Below are 16997 nucleotides of genomic sequence, written 5' to 3'. Positions count from 1 at the left end.
GCTGAAGGTGGGCTCCATTTTGACATTTACGAAAAATTTGGACAGGAACACAGAGGGTGATGGTCTGGGTGCAGGTCAGTGGGATTAGGCAGAATAATAATGGCGTAGACTAGATGGACTGAAGGGGCATGATTCTATAACAATTTTTTTTTTTTTTTAAATTTTTTTTTATATACACAGTAGGATGTTGCAAACACCTAGTTTAAAATCAGGAAAGAAGTTCTCACATGACATTGGTTGAGGGATAAATATCAAGCACAGTTCCTGGAAAGTTCTGCTCTCATTTGAAAGTGGCATTTGACATCCATTGACAATGTTAGACTGACTATCAGTTTAATTAGCAACAATCGGCCGGAGGAACTCAGCAGGTTGAGCAGCATCAGTGGGAGAGAAAGAGTGGTTAATGTTTCAGAACCTTACGTCAGTACATAGATGCTGCTCGACCTGCTGAGTTCCTCCAGCAGTTTGTGGCTCCAAATTCCGGCATCTGCACTCTCCAGTGTGTTATCAGTTTCATCAGCTGAGAGATGGCACCTCCAGTACTAAAATGCTAGCCTGGATATTAGGCTATATTCAGCACGCAATCTAAATGAAGAGCTGACAAGGGCACCAATCTCCCTAGTAGAACCAAAGTCTTAAACATTAAATGAGGGTGAGTGGCCTCATATTACTGCTGAAGTATTGAGCCAGAAGATTAAATGATCCAAACGGTTTGCATAGCGATTCACACAATGCTATTATACTGCCAGCCATCTGGGTTCGAAGCCAGGGCTGAAAGTAAGGAGTTTGTACACTCTTCTCGTATCTGCGTGGGTTTCCTCTAGGTGCTCTCTAGTGTGTTCCCACCATCCAAAATCATGCATCAATTGGCGTATTTGGGCAGCTCGTGGGCCAGAAGGGCCTGCTACTGTGCTGTATCTCTAAATTAAAAAAAATATATAATTAACTTGGCTCATTGAACATAATTAATCAACCAGATATGAATGAACTTGGCAAATCCATCTACCCTTGTTAAACTGCAGGAAGCTCAAGTGAACATGCCTCAATATCAGGAGACCATGCAATATATGCACCTTGTGAGAAGCTTGACTGTTTACCATACAAAGCCAGGATTATTTAATAAAATGGGGAAAAAAAAACAAGCACAATGATTGAATAGGCGTTTCTAGGGCCCTGTCTGCAACAGCACTAAAACTGCTGTGCCTCACCAGCAGTCGTTGTTCCCTCTCGTTTCTCTTTCTTCCACCACTTCCCTCCAACTCGCTTTTCCCCACAAGGCCCATCTCTATGGTCCAGTCAATTAACCTCTCACCCTTCCTTCTGAAGCCTACCTTTCCATATTCCATCTTCTGCCTTTCACTTTACTTGAAGGCTCTTAAATAACCCAACTTCATTTCTCCTATCCCCAAATTCCGAATGCTTCACAGCAATGTATCAATGAATAAACCAAATAATCCTTATGCTCTATTTTGCCACATGCATCCTTCCCCTGCTCACCCCTCTAGACTTAAATGACACATTGACCACCATTTGCTCCCGTCTCCTTCTTGATATTAATTGTAAAAACCTCAGCTGTACCTTTCGAGCTGGGTTGAACTAACCAGTTCTGCAATCTCCCATCAGTATTCTACCCTCAACTCCTGAATACTCTGCTCCTCTGTACACTCACACCTCAACAAGCATTTTGCTGTTAGAATAATCCTCACCTCTGCCTTTCTCCTATGGCTCACTTCTAAATCACTGGCCTTTGAGAGAATCTCTTCAAAACCCACCTGCTGCAGGAAACCTCCGGCTGTTTAATTAATAATTCTTTCCTTGTCTGCAAAGTATTTTTCAGATTACTTACAGAGCTATCACGAATGTGATTAGTGGGACTTGCCCAGCTCTGCATCTTCCATTCGAGATTAGCAAGAATTTCCTCCCATTGTGTTATATTTGATGTATTCCAATGCTAGTTATATTTAGATTTGGGGGTCTGGGGTAAACCTTCTGCAGCTTCTCACATGGGCAGTAGACAGCAAGCACTGATAGAGACTAGGCTATATTAAAGAATATAGAATCCATACAATACACTTGGCAAAGGAATATTAACCATCACCAGACCCATACTGAAAAAAAAACATTAGTAGTAATTCAACCCAGAGAATGTGAATTAAAAAGTTTGTTAAAATGCTATCACAGATCGAGGGAGAGAAAACCAAAATGGAAAAATAAACTTCAAAACATACTATTCCCGCTCTTCTGCTGGATGCTTTCCATGCCTCTTTCTAAAAATGTAAGAGAAAAGCTTTCAAAATACCTTTCAAAGAAAATTCTAAATTAATGGTATGCAGAGGCGCCAATAAAGTCCATGGAAATAGTCTATCATTAATGAGAGTTTGGGCAAAATTGAGAGTAGGTCTTGAGAAACTGTCTGGTTCCATAAAAACACTCAGAATAAAACAATTTCCGTGAATGTGTCCCTACATCAGCCCCAATTAGAAATGAGATGATAACACAGGATCCAATGTTATTTTTATTGAGTGATATTAAGAATATTGAATCAAAGTTGAAATTGAATATGTATCAAAAGAGGTTTGTTCAATTGCTTAGCAATAGCAAGAAAATGTATTGCCATAACTTGGAAGTCTGATACGAATCTGGGTATAGAAAGATAGCATGTTGAAGTCTGGAGTTGTACACCACTTGAAAAAAATTACTTATGATTTAAGAGACAAATATTACACATTTTAGAAGATATGACCCTTATTTACAGAATATGGGTGTTAATATTTAAATGAAGCCATGACATTTTCTTCTCCTTAAGGACTCTGTATAAGAGATTTTAAAGTAATAGGCACCCCTGTCCCGTTCTTACTCTTCTTTTGTAGGGGGAGAGAGGGGGGGAGTGGGGTGGTATATGGGAGGAGTGGGATTCTTATTTTTCTTTTATATACCACATGAATTTGTACTGTTCCTGAATGATCTTTAATTATGTATTTTTATTGTGTGGTTTTAAACTAATAAATAAAATTTTAAAAAGCACATGCTCCAAAGCACTTTGCCAGAGCTGATTCAGGGAGAGTGAGAGGAGTAAAATAAAGATTCTATGCCCAGCACTTGCTTCAGAAGTTTTGCTGTTGAGTTTCATAAAGTGAAGTAACACAAGACCGGAATCAGCTATTTAGCCTTGTACGTACATTGGTTCCACCAGCTGCTGCCTCAACGCAATGAGTTAACCAAAGTGAAACGTGCTGACCCCTTACAGTTATTGTTTAAAAATTAAAGCACTGAGAAGATGACTACTTACCTGCTCAAATATCCTAAAAGTGTCTCTGAACAATTCGGTCAGAAATTGAAATATTAAAAAAATTACCACCTCGGAATTCCACGCAACTAAATTCAAATCCCAAATAAATGTAGCAGTTAAATAAAAATTTAACACAAAGAACAAATTATTTGAACATCTGATTCATCAAAAAAATATAAATTTCTTGTCAATCTTAAACCAAAATGCTCTTTCCCTTGTAAAGTTATAAAAATATACCTAATGAAAGGGAGAGTTCAACACCAAATTTCATGACTTGTCCACAACAATAAATTCAGATTCTGATCAGGTCAAGGTCACATGGCTGTGGGGTGAGGATTAGAGATATCGTATATACTTGTGTAATTGAGTATTTTGGACCAATTTTTGGATCAAATTTGGGGGAGTGGGGTGGGGATTCACTTATACAGCTGCAATAAGTACCTGCATCGTTCAAGGCACTGGGAGCTTGGATGGCTGTGACTGAGTGTTCAGGTTCAGGGTGTTGGGAGCTTGGACGGCTGGCGACCAGGGCCTAGGAGAGAGTCTATGGCGTCGGGAGCTTGGATAGGCCGGGGGTGGGGGGTGGGGCTGAGGCAGTTTCGCAGACGGACCAGGTGGTTGGGGCCAAAAGATTTGGGGGGGGGGGGGTAGGTTTTGACTTTTACTCGTCTCATGGAAAATATGTGACTTTTGGGCCAAAAAGAGAGGGAGGGGTCGACTATTACACAAGTATATACAGTAGTTTGGGATGACTGATACAAACTTTATATAGAGTGTGTAGAAGTTGCGAAGAGATAATTTACAATATATGGCCTACACCAGTCAAGGCATTGAGAACAGGAGCTGGGATAATGTATTTCAATTGGATAAGTGAATGGGAAGAGAAATGGAATTAGATGCCACAATCCTAAGAAGAGCAGAAGAGGAGACAATTATAATGTTTAAAATGTATTTAGACAAGCACAAGGTTAGGAAAAGGTTCAGTGTTAGGGCCCAAATAGAGCAAATGGAATGAGCTCAGTCAAACATTTTTATCTCCAGGGACCAGTTGGGCAGAAGGGCCTTGTTTGTGTTGTAAAATGAATTCTCTCAGCTGAATAGAAATCCAGCATGTAGAAAGATGACAGGCAGCAGAAGGTGTGAATCTGGGCTCTTACCAGTCTTTATTCAGAGGTGGAAAGGACAATAAAATTTACAAGGTCATGAGAGGTGTGGATGGGGTGGATAATCAGAAAGTTTTCTCCAGGGTGAAGCCTGACAAGGTTTAAGGTGAGGAAGTTTAAGGGAGATCTGTAGGGCAATTAAAACAAAAGACTGTTGGTTGGGTGCCTGGAACAAGCTTCCTGAAGTCGTGGTGAAAGCAGATACTAAGTAGTGTTTAAGAGGCTTCCAGATAGACACTGGATTTGCAGGGAATAGAGAGACATCCATCAAGCGCAAACAGCTTTAGTTTCATTTAGGCTTCATGCTCAGCACAGACACATGGGCTGGAGGGGTCTGTTCCCGCACCCCGTTCTTCAAAAACACGAGGAGGTAATAGAAAATTCTCCAAACCAAGTTGTTTTTGAATTTTGAACAGCAGGTGTAACAGCTATATTAGGTGAAATATAATGCACCATAATTATACAAATCTTCACACAGTTCCCATTTTAATCAAATCTCTTGTATGACTGACACTTAAAATGAAATGATATAGATCTTGTAGAAATTAAAAGAGAGCAATTTGAATCAAGTATATCCCATTTAATCTACATGCAAAATGCAAGCTCCAAGGTAAATGCCCTCAAAGCCCAACCAAGTGACAACCCAGGGAAGCTGCACAGGTAGTTTATCCTTTCTCCAGATAATTTAGAAAGGAGACAAGCATTATCTGCAAGGAATGAGTACATCATATGATTTGCATCAGCATTTCAACCTGCCCCTCGTGTGCAAATATATATTGAAGCTTGTTGTGATTTGCATGAATCTTAGCTGCTCTTCTGGAAGTGTTCATGTCAAGAGTTTTCCAGTACAAAACAGACCCTTCAGAACAACTCATCCATGCCAACCAAGCTCGTCCCAGTTGCATGTGTTCAGACTATATCTTGCGAAACCTTTCATATCCATGTACCTATCTAAGTGTCTTTTAAATGTTACAATGGTCCCTGCTTCTATCACTTCCTTTGACGGCTCATTCCACACACCCACCATCCTGCATGAAGATGATACCTCAGGTTCCTTGTGAATCTTTCGCTTCTCACCTTAAATCCATGCCTTCTAGTTTTAGATTCCCTTATCCTGGCAAAAAGACCATGACCATTTATTTCATCTGTGACCCTCAATTTTGGAAACCTTTACAAGACCCGACCCCCCCCCCCCCCCCACCTTAGCCTCCTGTGCTCAGAGAAAAGTCCCAGCCTATCCAGCCACCAATCCCACAGGTCCCAGCAACATCCCTGTGAATCTTTTCTGCACCTATTCCAGCTGGGTGGAACTGCACAGAATTCTCCAGCTGCAGCTGTAACATGTCCCAACTCTTGTCCTTAGTGCCCTGACCATAAAGGAAAAAGTGCCAATCCTCTCCTTCACCACCATGTGTCGCCTTTTTTATGCAATGATGCACTGGACAATTTCCCAATCAATAGATGTTCATATCATATTTCCAATCTCTACCCAGAACAAGAATCAAAACATTGTTTAATGCTACAGTCACTGCATTCTCCGATCTGCCTGTGCAGTTATATTGTCAGTAGGGCCAGGAGGAGGTAGAATGGAGAACATGCTCACCTTTTTATATTTTTAAAGCCCAAAGACACCATTTCATAATGAAAACACAAATATTACTTCATTCTGCATAGATTACTCAGCAATTAGCCTATTAGAGTGTCCCTGATGTCCACTCTAACCTTAGAAGCCAAAAACAAATTCCAGAACACTCAAGCAATAAATATCTGATTACAAGTCAAATTAATGCAGTGCTTTTGGACAACTGAATAACAGCTTTGAACCTATACTTCAAGAAGAAATCAACAGGAAAGAGAAACAGGAGTTACCAGAAGAGTTTTAAAGAAGATAAAAATCAAAGTTTTACTGATGACTAAATTCATTTCACGGCTCAAAGATGGGAAATGAACCTGCACTGTATTTAATTATAAGCTCCAGCATTTCGAGCTTGAATAGGACAGTAATCTCTTTGGGATCTTAAAAGCTTGCAAGAAAAAGATTCTTTTGTAGCGGCAGCTTCACTGCTACTGAAAGAACACACGACCAGACGGGTTGAGCTCAGTGAGCAGAACTGATTTATTGCAGGTTGCTGGGCTGGACTTATACTCCCAGCCCAGACCTGGCTGAGAACGGCGCTGGGGGGCACTGACGTCTCACCCGGGCGTCACGTGGTCCCGGAGTGTGGGCTTCTGAGCCCTGTGCTGAGAAGGGGAAACCCCTGACGGTGATATTTTGGCCGGCTGCCCCGCCGCGTGGATTACAAGCGGGGCCGGTTCGCCTGCCTAATGGTGTGTCGCCACACTTTCAACTTAATCATCCTAAGGGGTGGGGGGAAAGAGATCAATGGAAAGTTTAATTAAGCATGACAGAGTTTTTTTTAATCGAGACTTTAAAGAATTGGTCATTTATGCTGGTGGGTAACCCACGAGTTAAGGGTGCCAGTTACCCAGGACTACTCCCAAGATGCCTCTCTGAGCTTGTTCCATTTGCCAGCATTCAGCTCTTATCTCGCTAAATTCCCCCCAGCCTGCCCAAGAAATTGTCTAAGAGTCTTTTATGCATCATAATTTTACCCACTTTTACAACTTTCTCTGGCAGCTCATTCTATAGATGAGCCACCTTCTGTGCAAAAATGTTGTGCCTCAGGTGCCTTTCCACTCTCACCTTAAACTTATGCCCTCTAGACTGCCCGGCACTGGAGAAAAGATGATGAGTGTTCACCTTATCCACTTTTGTATAAACCACTCTCAGCTTCCAACACTCCAGAGAGAAAAAAAAAAATTCTAGTCTATCTCGTCGCTCCTTACAACCCGAGCACAAGTACTGGCAACCTAGAACATCCTTGTGAATCTTTCCATTGTAACCTTTCTTGCATCCACGGTGATTAGAATGGCACAATATTCCAAAGGTAGCTGTATCAATGTCCTGTACAGCTGTAACCTGCCGCCCCAGCTCCATCCCCAATGCCCTGACTGATAAAGGCAAGCGCGTCAAACCCCTTCACCTTCCTGTCTACCTAAATGATCACTGTCAGGAAAACACGTCCTTGATTCCCTAGGTCTCTCCATTCTGTTAGTTATAGTGCCATTACGTGTCCGTGAAGAAGTTGAGCCACGTTGATATCTAAGCGTGCTTGTTAGAACCCCATCTTGGAATGTAGTAAAGACAATGAAACACAGAGACTAACTCACTTTCTCTTCTTCAGGGCTAATTATATTTTTTAAAATGTAATTTATTGTGATCTTGTACCTGTAATGTCGCTGCAAAACAACAAATTTCGTGACAGGTTCACAACAATAAATCCTTATTTTGAAATTCTGATTCTATTCACCATGATCCCCTACTTCTGCCTCCTTACCAGTTCCTTGGCCACACTGCCACTATTCCATCAACCCCCCCAGATCTGGGGAGGGGGGGGGGTTAGAAATATAAAAGCCCCTATGTTCTTGCCCCATTTGTACTTCAGTGAAGTTAGAGATCCCAATTTTAACAAATCTCCGACTTTAAAGTGCAACTATGGACCAAACTGTCAGAAGGCCCAGAACCAGCAGTGAAATAACTGGGTTAAGCCAAGAGATGGCCTTTGAATGGTAGCAGTATGCTTTAATTAGGAAATACTTTTAAAATCAGTGATTTAGGAAAGAAGTCACAAAGAGTTCTTTCATCTGAATTTCCACATTTTAATTATATTTCAGTTACACAGAAATCTACAGCTCAGCACGGGCCCTTCGGCCACAGACTAGTTCGTGCTGACAAAATAACCTACTCAACCAATTGCCTAGAATTTCCCTGCTGCATAACCCTCCGTTTTTCTCAGCTCCATGTACTGATCTAATAGTTTCTTACAAGATCCTGCTGCACCTGCCCTCCATCTCCGTTGCCAGTTATGCATACCCCAACACCCAAGTTATATTTTAGTTCTGGGCAAAAAAAAAGTTTATTCTTGATCCAACTTGGTGAGGAATAGCACAAAATTTGTGCCAAAAACTAGTTGGTTACCCTGAATGTTGGTTATAAATCTTTAGCTTTGTATGGACAGGCTGAGTTCCTCCAGCATTTGTGTTTTCACTACAATCACAGCATCTGCAGACTTGGTGTTTCACTCAAAAACTAGTTGGTTCACATTTAAACACAACCAAGGAACAGAAAAAAAAATTAAACAGCCAGATCCAGTGATTGAATCACCTCAGTCAGTCTCAAAGTTCCATTTGCCCTCACGATCTATTCCTGACCTCTTCACTATTGTATACAGTAAATGACTGAAACACTTCTGGTGTTGAACTGTCTCTTTCCATTCATTGACTTCTCATTAGATGTTCTGGAGAACTGCTGCAAAGCAGACAGACAGTTCAGAGAGTGTCAACATTAAGAGATTGGTCATATCTGTTATTGATTAATACTGTTACAATCCATACGTAAGTACAGGTACATGATCTTTTTATCTAAAACCCTTGGGCCTGACACTTTTTGGAATTTTTCGATAATAGAATTATTGAATACAGGGGTTGGGATGTCACATTGAAGTTGCATAAGGCATTGGTGAGGCCAAATTTGGAATACTGTGAGCCGTTTTGGTCACTGAATTATAGGAAGAATATAAACAGAAGAGAGGGCAGAGGAGGTTTACGAGAATGTTGCCGGGGTTTCAGGGTTTGAGTTACAGGGAAAAGTTGAGCAGGCTGGGACTTTATTCCTTGGTACATAGAAGATTGAGGGGGTGATTTGATAAAGATTTAAAATTATGAGGGGGACAGATAGAGTCAAGGTGGACAGGGTTTTTCCACTGAGTGTGGGGGAGATTCAAACAAGAGGACATGGATTGAGATTGAAGGGGGAAAAGTTCAGGGGAAACATGAGGGGGAATTTCTTCCTCAGAGGGTGGTGGGAGTGTGGAATGAGCTTCCATCCGAAGTGGTAGATGCAGGTTCGATTTTAATATTTAAGGAAATGTTAGATAAGGAAATGTGGAGGGCTATGGCTGGGTGCTGGTCAATAGCACTAGGTGGGAGAAGGTGTTCGGCATGGACTAGAAGGGCTAAATTGGGCTGATTCTGTGCTGTAATTGTTAGATGGTTATAATAGTAATTGTGTTACTTTAAGTAATTGCACTGATTTCAGATTTGCACAAAACAAGGACACACTCCAACGAGAAGAATCTCTGGACAGGGGGAGTGGGGGTAAATGAAGTGAGAAAGATGGACCATAAAATTACTAGTGTATTTTTTTATTTTTAAGTAAAACATGTAAAAATTCAAACATAAACTGGCTCAAACTAAGCTAAACACCTGAAAATATGGTGACCATCGTCTTCAGGTTGGAGTCTTTTTAAAGACTTCATCCAGTGTCATCGGGCTCCTGGGCAGGAGTGGGGATCGTATTCGGGGATCGGCGAGTTTAGGAGGGGTCAGGGACCACTGGCATCGAAGAAGTCATCTTGGGCTCCCAGGCAGGAGCGGGGACCGTAGTCAGGAACCGGCAGCGGTGGTTGGGAGGCTTTGGGGACTGGTGGCCATCTGCATCGAAGAAGTCACCTCAGACTCCTGGGTAGAAATGGGGACCTTGGCCTCCTGGCATGTCTGACTGGTAGGAGCACTGAGACATGGCGCTGGGCAAGGTGGGTCACGTCAGGTGCCAGAGCTTTGGTGTGCAGACGACATCCATGAAAAAAATTGTTCAGTTTTCAGAGGTTTGGATTTTCAGAATTTTGGATAAAAGATTATATGTACCTGCATAGGGTACTATTCAAAACACATATCAAGCAATTGTAGCACAGGAATAGAGATTAGAATGTTATAACTGCTTAGCTTGGTGGGCTGCTTCATAGGGATATCAGATTAGGATTTATGATCTCAATAGGGTCTACAAATTCATTTTAATTTCAACAAGCTGTATATTAAAAGATATCAATTTTTATGATCCATCGACAACATAATTTGGAATAGTGGGGATGGGATAGAGGTAATTGGAAAGTAAAGTGTGAATCTATGCAAATTGAACCATCATCTGTTGTACAGTGTAGAACTTCATTTTGCACGTTATCAAGTTGGGTCAACTCATACTTAAGTAGCAGAGACAGTGAAAAATAAAACAAAAAAAAGCACAGTGCTGCAGAGAATACATTCAGTTAAAACAGTGCAAGGGCAGAATCATTTAACTAACAAAGGGTCTGCTTGGTGGCACAGTTTGCAAATCTGAGGCTATCTGCAAGGAGTTTGTTCGTTCTCCCTGTATCTGCATGGATTTTCCCCAGATGCTTCTGACTGCTTCCACCTTCGGGGGCAGTAGGTTGTATTTGTGCGGCATGGGCTTATTGGCCAGAAGTGCCTTTTAATGTGCCGTATGTCTAATTTAAAAAATCTGTTTGTCTGATAACAATGGGTAAGAAACTGCCCTTGAATCAGGTGGTGCGTGTTTTCAAGCTCATTCTTGAAAGGGAGGGGGGAAAGAAGAACATGTGCCTGGGATAGGAGGGGTTGACTGCGTTCCCTAAATAATGTTGATGGAGTCGATGGCGGGGGGCAGGTTTCAAGATTGCCTGAACTGTGTTCACAAATATCTCTAATTTCTTGCAGTCCTGGGCAGAGCCAGTTCCCATTCCAAGCACTGATGTAATTTGATAGGATACTTTATATGGTGCACATATAAAAGTTGGAAATATTTGGGGCATGCTGAATTTCTTCAGACTTCAAAGGAAGTTGAGGGATTGGCGTATTACAGCATCTTGACCAAAGCGACAGCAACATGGTTGGACCAGGAAGGAGTGTTTGCGTTAAATTACAGCAGCATTATTTCAAAGAATTTGAAACTAAAGAATTTAATGTATTTTAGATTCTAAATGTAGAATTTCGTGACAATAATGGAACCTTTACCTTTAGTAAGACAAAATGGCAAAAGTAAAATGATACAGAAGCTAGATCAGTGGTTCTCAACCTTTTTCTTTCCACTCACATCCCACTTTAAGTAATCTCTATGCCATCGGTGCTCTGTGATCAGTAAGGGATTGCTTTAGGTGGGATGTGAATGGGAAGGGAAGGTTGAGAATCACTGCTCCAGACCCAAATGTTACTGAAGTATTTTGCTTGAGAAAAACAGTCATTGGCCCATTTCCTTTGGAGTTCTGAAACCGTACACATAACGAGTCAATGAGGGATGATTAAAACAATGGTTTTCAAACTTTTTCTTTCCACCTATATACCATTTTAAGCAATCCCTTACTAATCAGAGCACCGATGGCATAGGGATTACTTAAAGCGCTATGTGAGTGGAAAGAAAAAGGTTGAGAACCACTAAGCTACATAAAATACTTGTTTCTTCACCCAACAATTTCATCATCTCTTTATTAATGTTTGTAGTGACTAAAATAGATTAAATTTATTTCACTGTAGGGACCCTGTGTCCCTGTTTCCAGGGACTACCAATAAGCGCATATGCTCCATGACCCCATTTTCCGGGACTAGTTTTCTACTCTACCACCAGCTGGTTTGTACAGTAGTTTCCCCATGGACCCAGTTCAGAGTATATATTATGAAAGGATAAAAATGGCTGGTGTCCAAAGGATTAAAAGCAAATTTTGCAAAATAACTGCTCTGACTTCTGGCATGCTCAGTTTAATTCATTTAGTATAGACTGATGAGGCAATATTTATGCTTGAACTAATGGCCCATTCTCCTGGCAATCAACATGTAATGACAATTTGAAGACACCAAATAAAGTAGATATCAAAGGGTTTGGAAGTGCAACAATTAGGGATTTATTTTAGAAAGAACATTTAAATTAGCCGGATAGGGGGAGGTGGGTCAGAAAAGTGAGACAGTGGTCATTTTATAAGCAAAAGCTCAACAAGTTAGGATGCACCATCCATCTGCAGAGGCAATGTTATAAGCACAAGTTGGAAGTTGTAATTCATCCCGATGATGTGTGGAAAAGGATTTCAGTACTTTGATGTGATGAGCTCCAAGGCATCTTGGCTGAAGCAATGAATACCGAGGTCTCTTGTGTTCATTTCAACCTATCACAAGCTGTTCTGCTTCTTCAACTTCCCTGATCCGTTCCCTCCCCATCTCACCCTCAGCAACAAAATAAAATCACCAGAATTTAAGAACTATTTTTAATTAGCGACGGCTGGGACAAAGGATGGCAAGAAGCTGGGAGGCAAAGGAGAAAGAGGGAATGTTCTCCAACCTGTAGAATGTGACATTTCCTGAACCAGAGTATCTGAGCTTAAGCGATAAGAAGAAAGAAGAGCAAGTTGCACAAGTCTCAGGAAGTGGCGTCGGTCGGTCATGAGCTACCAGGTGGAAACTGCAATGGGTGTGAAACACTACGTCGGCAGACACTGTGATTTTATTAAAAACAGAGATTCTTGAGGAACTCGGCCAGTCTCACGGAGCCCAGAGGAGGTGAAGATTTATTACCGACATATCAGGCCTGAGCCCTTCCTTAAGGTACAAGTAAAAAGAGAAACAGGCCTTTGTACAATTGCATTTGGAACAGTGATAAAGCAGACAGAGTAGACGGGAGGTTAATGTGGGCATTGAGATCATATTCCAAGACTGACAAATCAGAATGACAACAGGTACAGACTTTGAAAACTTGTTTGTGGTGGGCGGGGCAGGGGTGTGGGAAAGACAGAATGTGAAAGGCACAAGATGATTCACAAACTAGCGTCTAGGTAACAATACTGAGCACAATTTTAGAGATTTACTAAGTGTTCCAACTGTTTGGATTTCATCTTCTAACCTACTCTTTCCATTGGTGTTCAGATGTGGAAAAGCTGGTTCCAATGGCTGGATTAATAACTGGAAGAATGAAAGATAATTATCTAAAGACATAAAGGGGAGGGAATGATTTTAATGGAATGAATTGTACATTGTTAATCTTTTGTCTGGTATTATTCCAGGATGCTGATGAGAATGGTGGCCTATATCTCAAGAAGCAATGAAAAAATACTTGGCATAGACCACTGGCCAGATACCATCTGCATTTCAATTTCTCGCACTTCACTAAACAACCCAACAATCTTTGGAGTGCCCCAGATTCCCTATCGAACCAGGGCTAAAAACAACACGTCACGCAAGCAATGAACAATTTGATTGATGAAGGGGGGGTTAGACTATTTCCTTTTAAAATGATAATGGATTTGGGTTTGATGTGGAGAATCTATTGCTGCACAAAAACTTAGTTTATTCTAAAATGAAATCAGATCACCCACCCTCCCCACCACTCCCCCCCCCCCCCCCCCCACCATACCGCTTTCACACAAACATGCACACAATCCGCAGATGAGCGATAACCTGGAGCACACATGTAAGAAAGCACAGTCATCCTTCAACATGCCAACAGTCACAAAAAAATTAACAGACAACTACATTGTGCTGTTACCTGTCAGCGTCTGAAACCAATGCAAGCCGCCCATAATCCCAGGCCACTTTCCGCAAAATGGAGAACACAAACAAGAGTGCCTAAAATAAAGCAAGAAAGATGAAAACATAGCTAATATTCAAAATGTATTTATTGTGTATCTGACTTTCAATGACCAGTGATTGCCTCAATTTGGTGATTTATTCTGACATCGATATAAAGGCATACACATCTTGGCAGAATGGAGAAGCCCCTAACGTTATATAGTCAAAGCATTATTTGTCAACTCCATTTCCCCGTGGCTGTCCAGGATGCAAGGAATGGTCAAGATAATTTTTAAGGATGTTGGTAAGGTCATTTTCATCTCATCGATTTGTTCTGCTCTTGCCCCTCTCCTCTCCAGGGCAGAACAAGGATGGAGATCCCCTACTCCTCACCTTACTCCCACCAGCCTCTGTATTCAACAGATTACACTTCACAATTTCTGACACCTTCAAAGATTCCACAAGATACATCTCACTCTCTCTTTCCCTTTCAACATTTTGCGGGGATGGTTCCCTTTGCGATTCCACTCTTCTAACCAAATGGGATTAGGCCAGAATGCAAACTTGGGTTGGCAATGACACATTGGGATGAAGAGCCTATTGTATGTCTGATTTTTATGATATCATTTTACTTACAATAATCTTGCCAGGATTCTGTTATGGTTTAATATTAATATTGCTGCAAGAGATTTCCAAACTTTTCTTTATTGTGTGTTCTCTCCCAGGTCCAACAATGTCCCCAATGCTTCACAAAATTACCATTTTTATACATTTTAATTTCTTTGTCACAAATTATTTGCCAAACTTAGACCAATCCCCCTCTCTTGCCCCTCTCTGTAAAAATGTTCCTTTTAAATGGACTAAATTTACACTGTACTTGTGCAAGCCTCAGTGTTCAAGCCTTTGCTGAGGAACAGCATGAAGTTTATGTCCAGTATAAATATTACTTAACCCATAACTAGATTTATGAAGCCTAATGGCTTTAAGCATCAGTTAATGAATGAATTTATTCTATTAGCTCATTTCATTTGTTAGATAGACTTATTCTATTTGAATTTAGCTGATATCCTGAACAGCCACATAAGAAGGCTTAGCATTGGAGCCACTGAATTAAAATTAGATGCGAAATTTGAGTACGGATTATTTTTCTTCCTTCTCCTGGATTGCAGATTGGCCCTTTTAAAATTTGACACAAATTTCTGTCGGCATAATCTTGGAGGAAGACAATAGAAGTGGGAGTAAAACAGCACAGTAGTAAAAATGGGCAGCAAAGAAGGGAAAGGTATTAGACTGACTGCCAGAATTTTACCAGGATCACCCTGAAGGTAGTTGCTACACAGCTTTATAGACTCCAACAGCACAGAAACAGACCCTTTCCATTGTGAGTTAGAGTGCAAAATATAAAGGCATTCTTATCCTATTGGAACTCAATATATAATGGTAGTTGTCAAAAGTTTCCTTGCATTAGACAGCACAACCCATGTTTGAATTTGGTATGTTCTGCCAATATCTAAGTAGCAAGCTACCTCTGAACCTTCCTCCTACTTCGCTTTTACCACGTCCATCCAAACACCATGGCCACCCTCCCCCAGATTTCATCCATTCCCATGCTCCGCAGAAATTAGATTGAGGCAGGTACTTAGTAATAAGTACTTAGTACTTAATAATAAGTATTACAACCAATTGCATTTATTTTATACAGTAAAACCTCTGCTATACAGAATTCGAACAACCAGCAACCGCATCAATTGGCAAAATTCAAGGAAAAATATTAAAAAATTTAAATAAATGAGAATAAAATAATAGGCAAAAAAGAAAGTTTAAATTGTAAAAGTAAATGCTGTTTGAATAAAGTTGTGTGAAACAGCAATGGCATCATCCAGGATGAAGAGCTGGTTGACGCTGCTCGCGGTTGGGGTAACTCTCTTAAAAGGTCTCCCTATTCCTGCTTGGCAAGAGTTGCTCTGGTCAGAGGTTTTATCTGCAAATTTACAGGATTTGGGGGGGTGGGGGGGGGGGGAATGGTAATTATCTATAATGTTATTGTTTATCTTTCAGGCAGCTTGTTGGAGGGGGAGGAACCTGAAGTGATGGTTAAATGGTTTCAAAGAATGTGATTGAAAATAAAGCAAAATGCTTTAAAGTTTATATATCATGCAAATGCAAGTACAGTAGAAGATTTTTGCCTTTTAAACTGTTTATTTTTAATGCAGGTGTATTAGTTAGGCATTGGAAGAGTAAGTCTTAAGCAACTGGAAAATACACTTATCCAGGACCTACCAATTCCCATAGGTGCCGGATACCAGGAATTTTACTGTATCTATGCTCTGATCCCAATGGAAATTAGGCCCCTTCAATTTTCTGCACTTCAACTCGATCAGATCCATCTGCGCATATAAAATTCTCCATTCTTTTCCGTGTCCATCCCCTTTGTACACCTTTTAATGCAAGCACATCCTACTTGCCATGCAGTGGCCAACACTGAATGGAATTCTCCGTCAGTGCACAATTTTATTTATAAATTTATTCATGAGACATGGCTGCTGTTGGCAAAGCGAGCACTTGTCAATTCTTAATTGCCCTTCAGGTGGTGGTAGTGAGCTGCCTGGGCTATCTGCTGCAGTCCTCATGTTGCAGGGTATAGGGTTCAAGGATTCTGTACACGCAAAGAAAAAAACTCCTGAAAGCAGGAGTTTGTTAGACGAGGAAGAAGCCCTGGGAGTTTATATTACGTCAATTAAAAAGATACTAGAACTGGAATGATCGTCTAGACTCTCAATGATTCTTTCTTTCTTTTTCTTTGGCTTGGCTTCGCGGACGAAGATTTATGGAGGGGTAAATGTCCACGTCAGCTGCAGGCTCGTTTGTGGCTGAGAAGTCCGATGCGGGACCTAATGTGCCAAACTCAGGATTCACTTGTGTGAAGGCACATCCTGATAATACAACTCTCTTTAATTTAAAGTGGGTCAGTTGGCCAAGTGTTTAAAGATAAGGACCTCATTTTAGGCCTAAAATTCATGATCTGCCCACCTACCACAACACTGGAAAGACATCACCAACAGTGTCTGCACAAAATGCTCAACTGCAGATTCTTGAAATCT

The 16997-nt window shown here is 41.0% G+C and overlaps 1 protein-coding gene across 8 annotated transcripts in view; it reads right to left on the bottom strand.

Moving 5' to 3' along the window:
* The window catches only part of LOC138737182 (CSC1-like protein 2), a 243333-nt gene that overhangs the window by 114982 nt on the left and 111354 nt on the right, over positions 1–16997 (bottom strand). For 7 of the 8 annotated variants that reach the window (XM_069887811.1, XM_069887809.1, XM_069887812.1 and 4 more), the window contains 2 exons: positions 13874–13953; positions 2229–2267 (listed from right to left, as the gene is read on the bottom strand). In XM_069887811.1, the coding sequence (XP_069743912.1) occupies positions 2229–2267; positions 13874–13953 (119 nt within the window). The remainder of the gene's footprint in view (positions 1–2228; positions 2268–13873; positions 13954–16997) is intronic. The other variant, XM_069887814.1, reaches the window with a different exon arrangement.

Source organism: Narcine bancroftii, chromosome 6, assembly GCF_036971445.1.
Source record: "Narcine bancroftii isolate sNarBan1 chromosome 6, sNarBan1.hap1, whole genome shotgun sequence".
Taxonomy (NCBI): Eukaryota; Metazoa; Chordata; class Chondrichthyes; order Torpediniformes; family Narcinidae; genus Narcine; species Narcine bancroftii.
The sequence above is the reverse complement of the archived record's forward strand: the minus strand, read 5'-3'. Positions and strand labels throughout refer to the sequence as shown.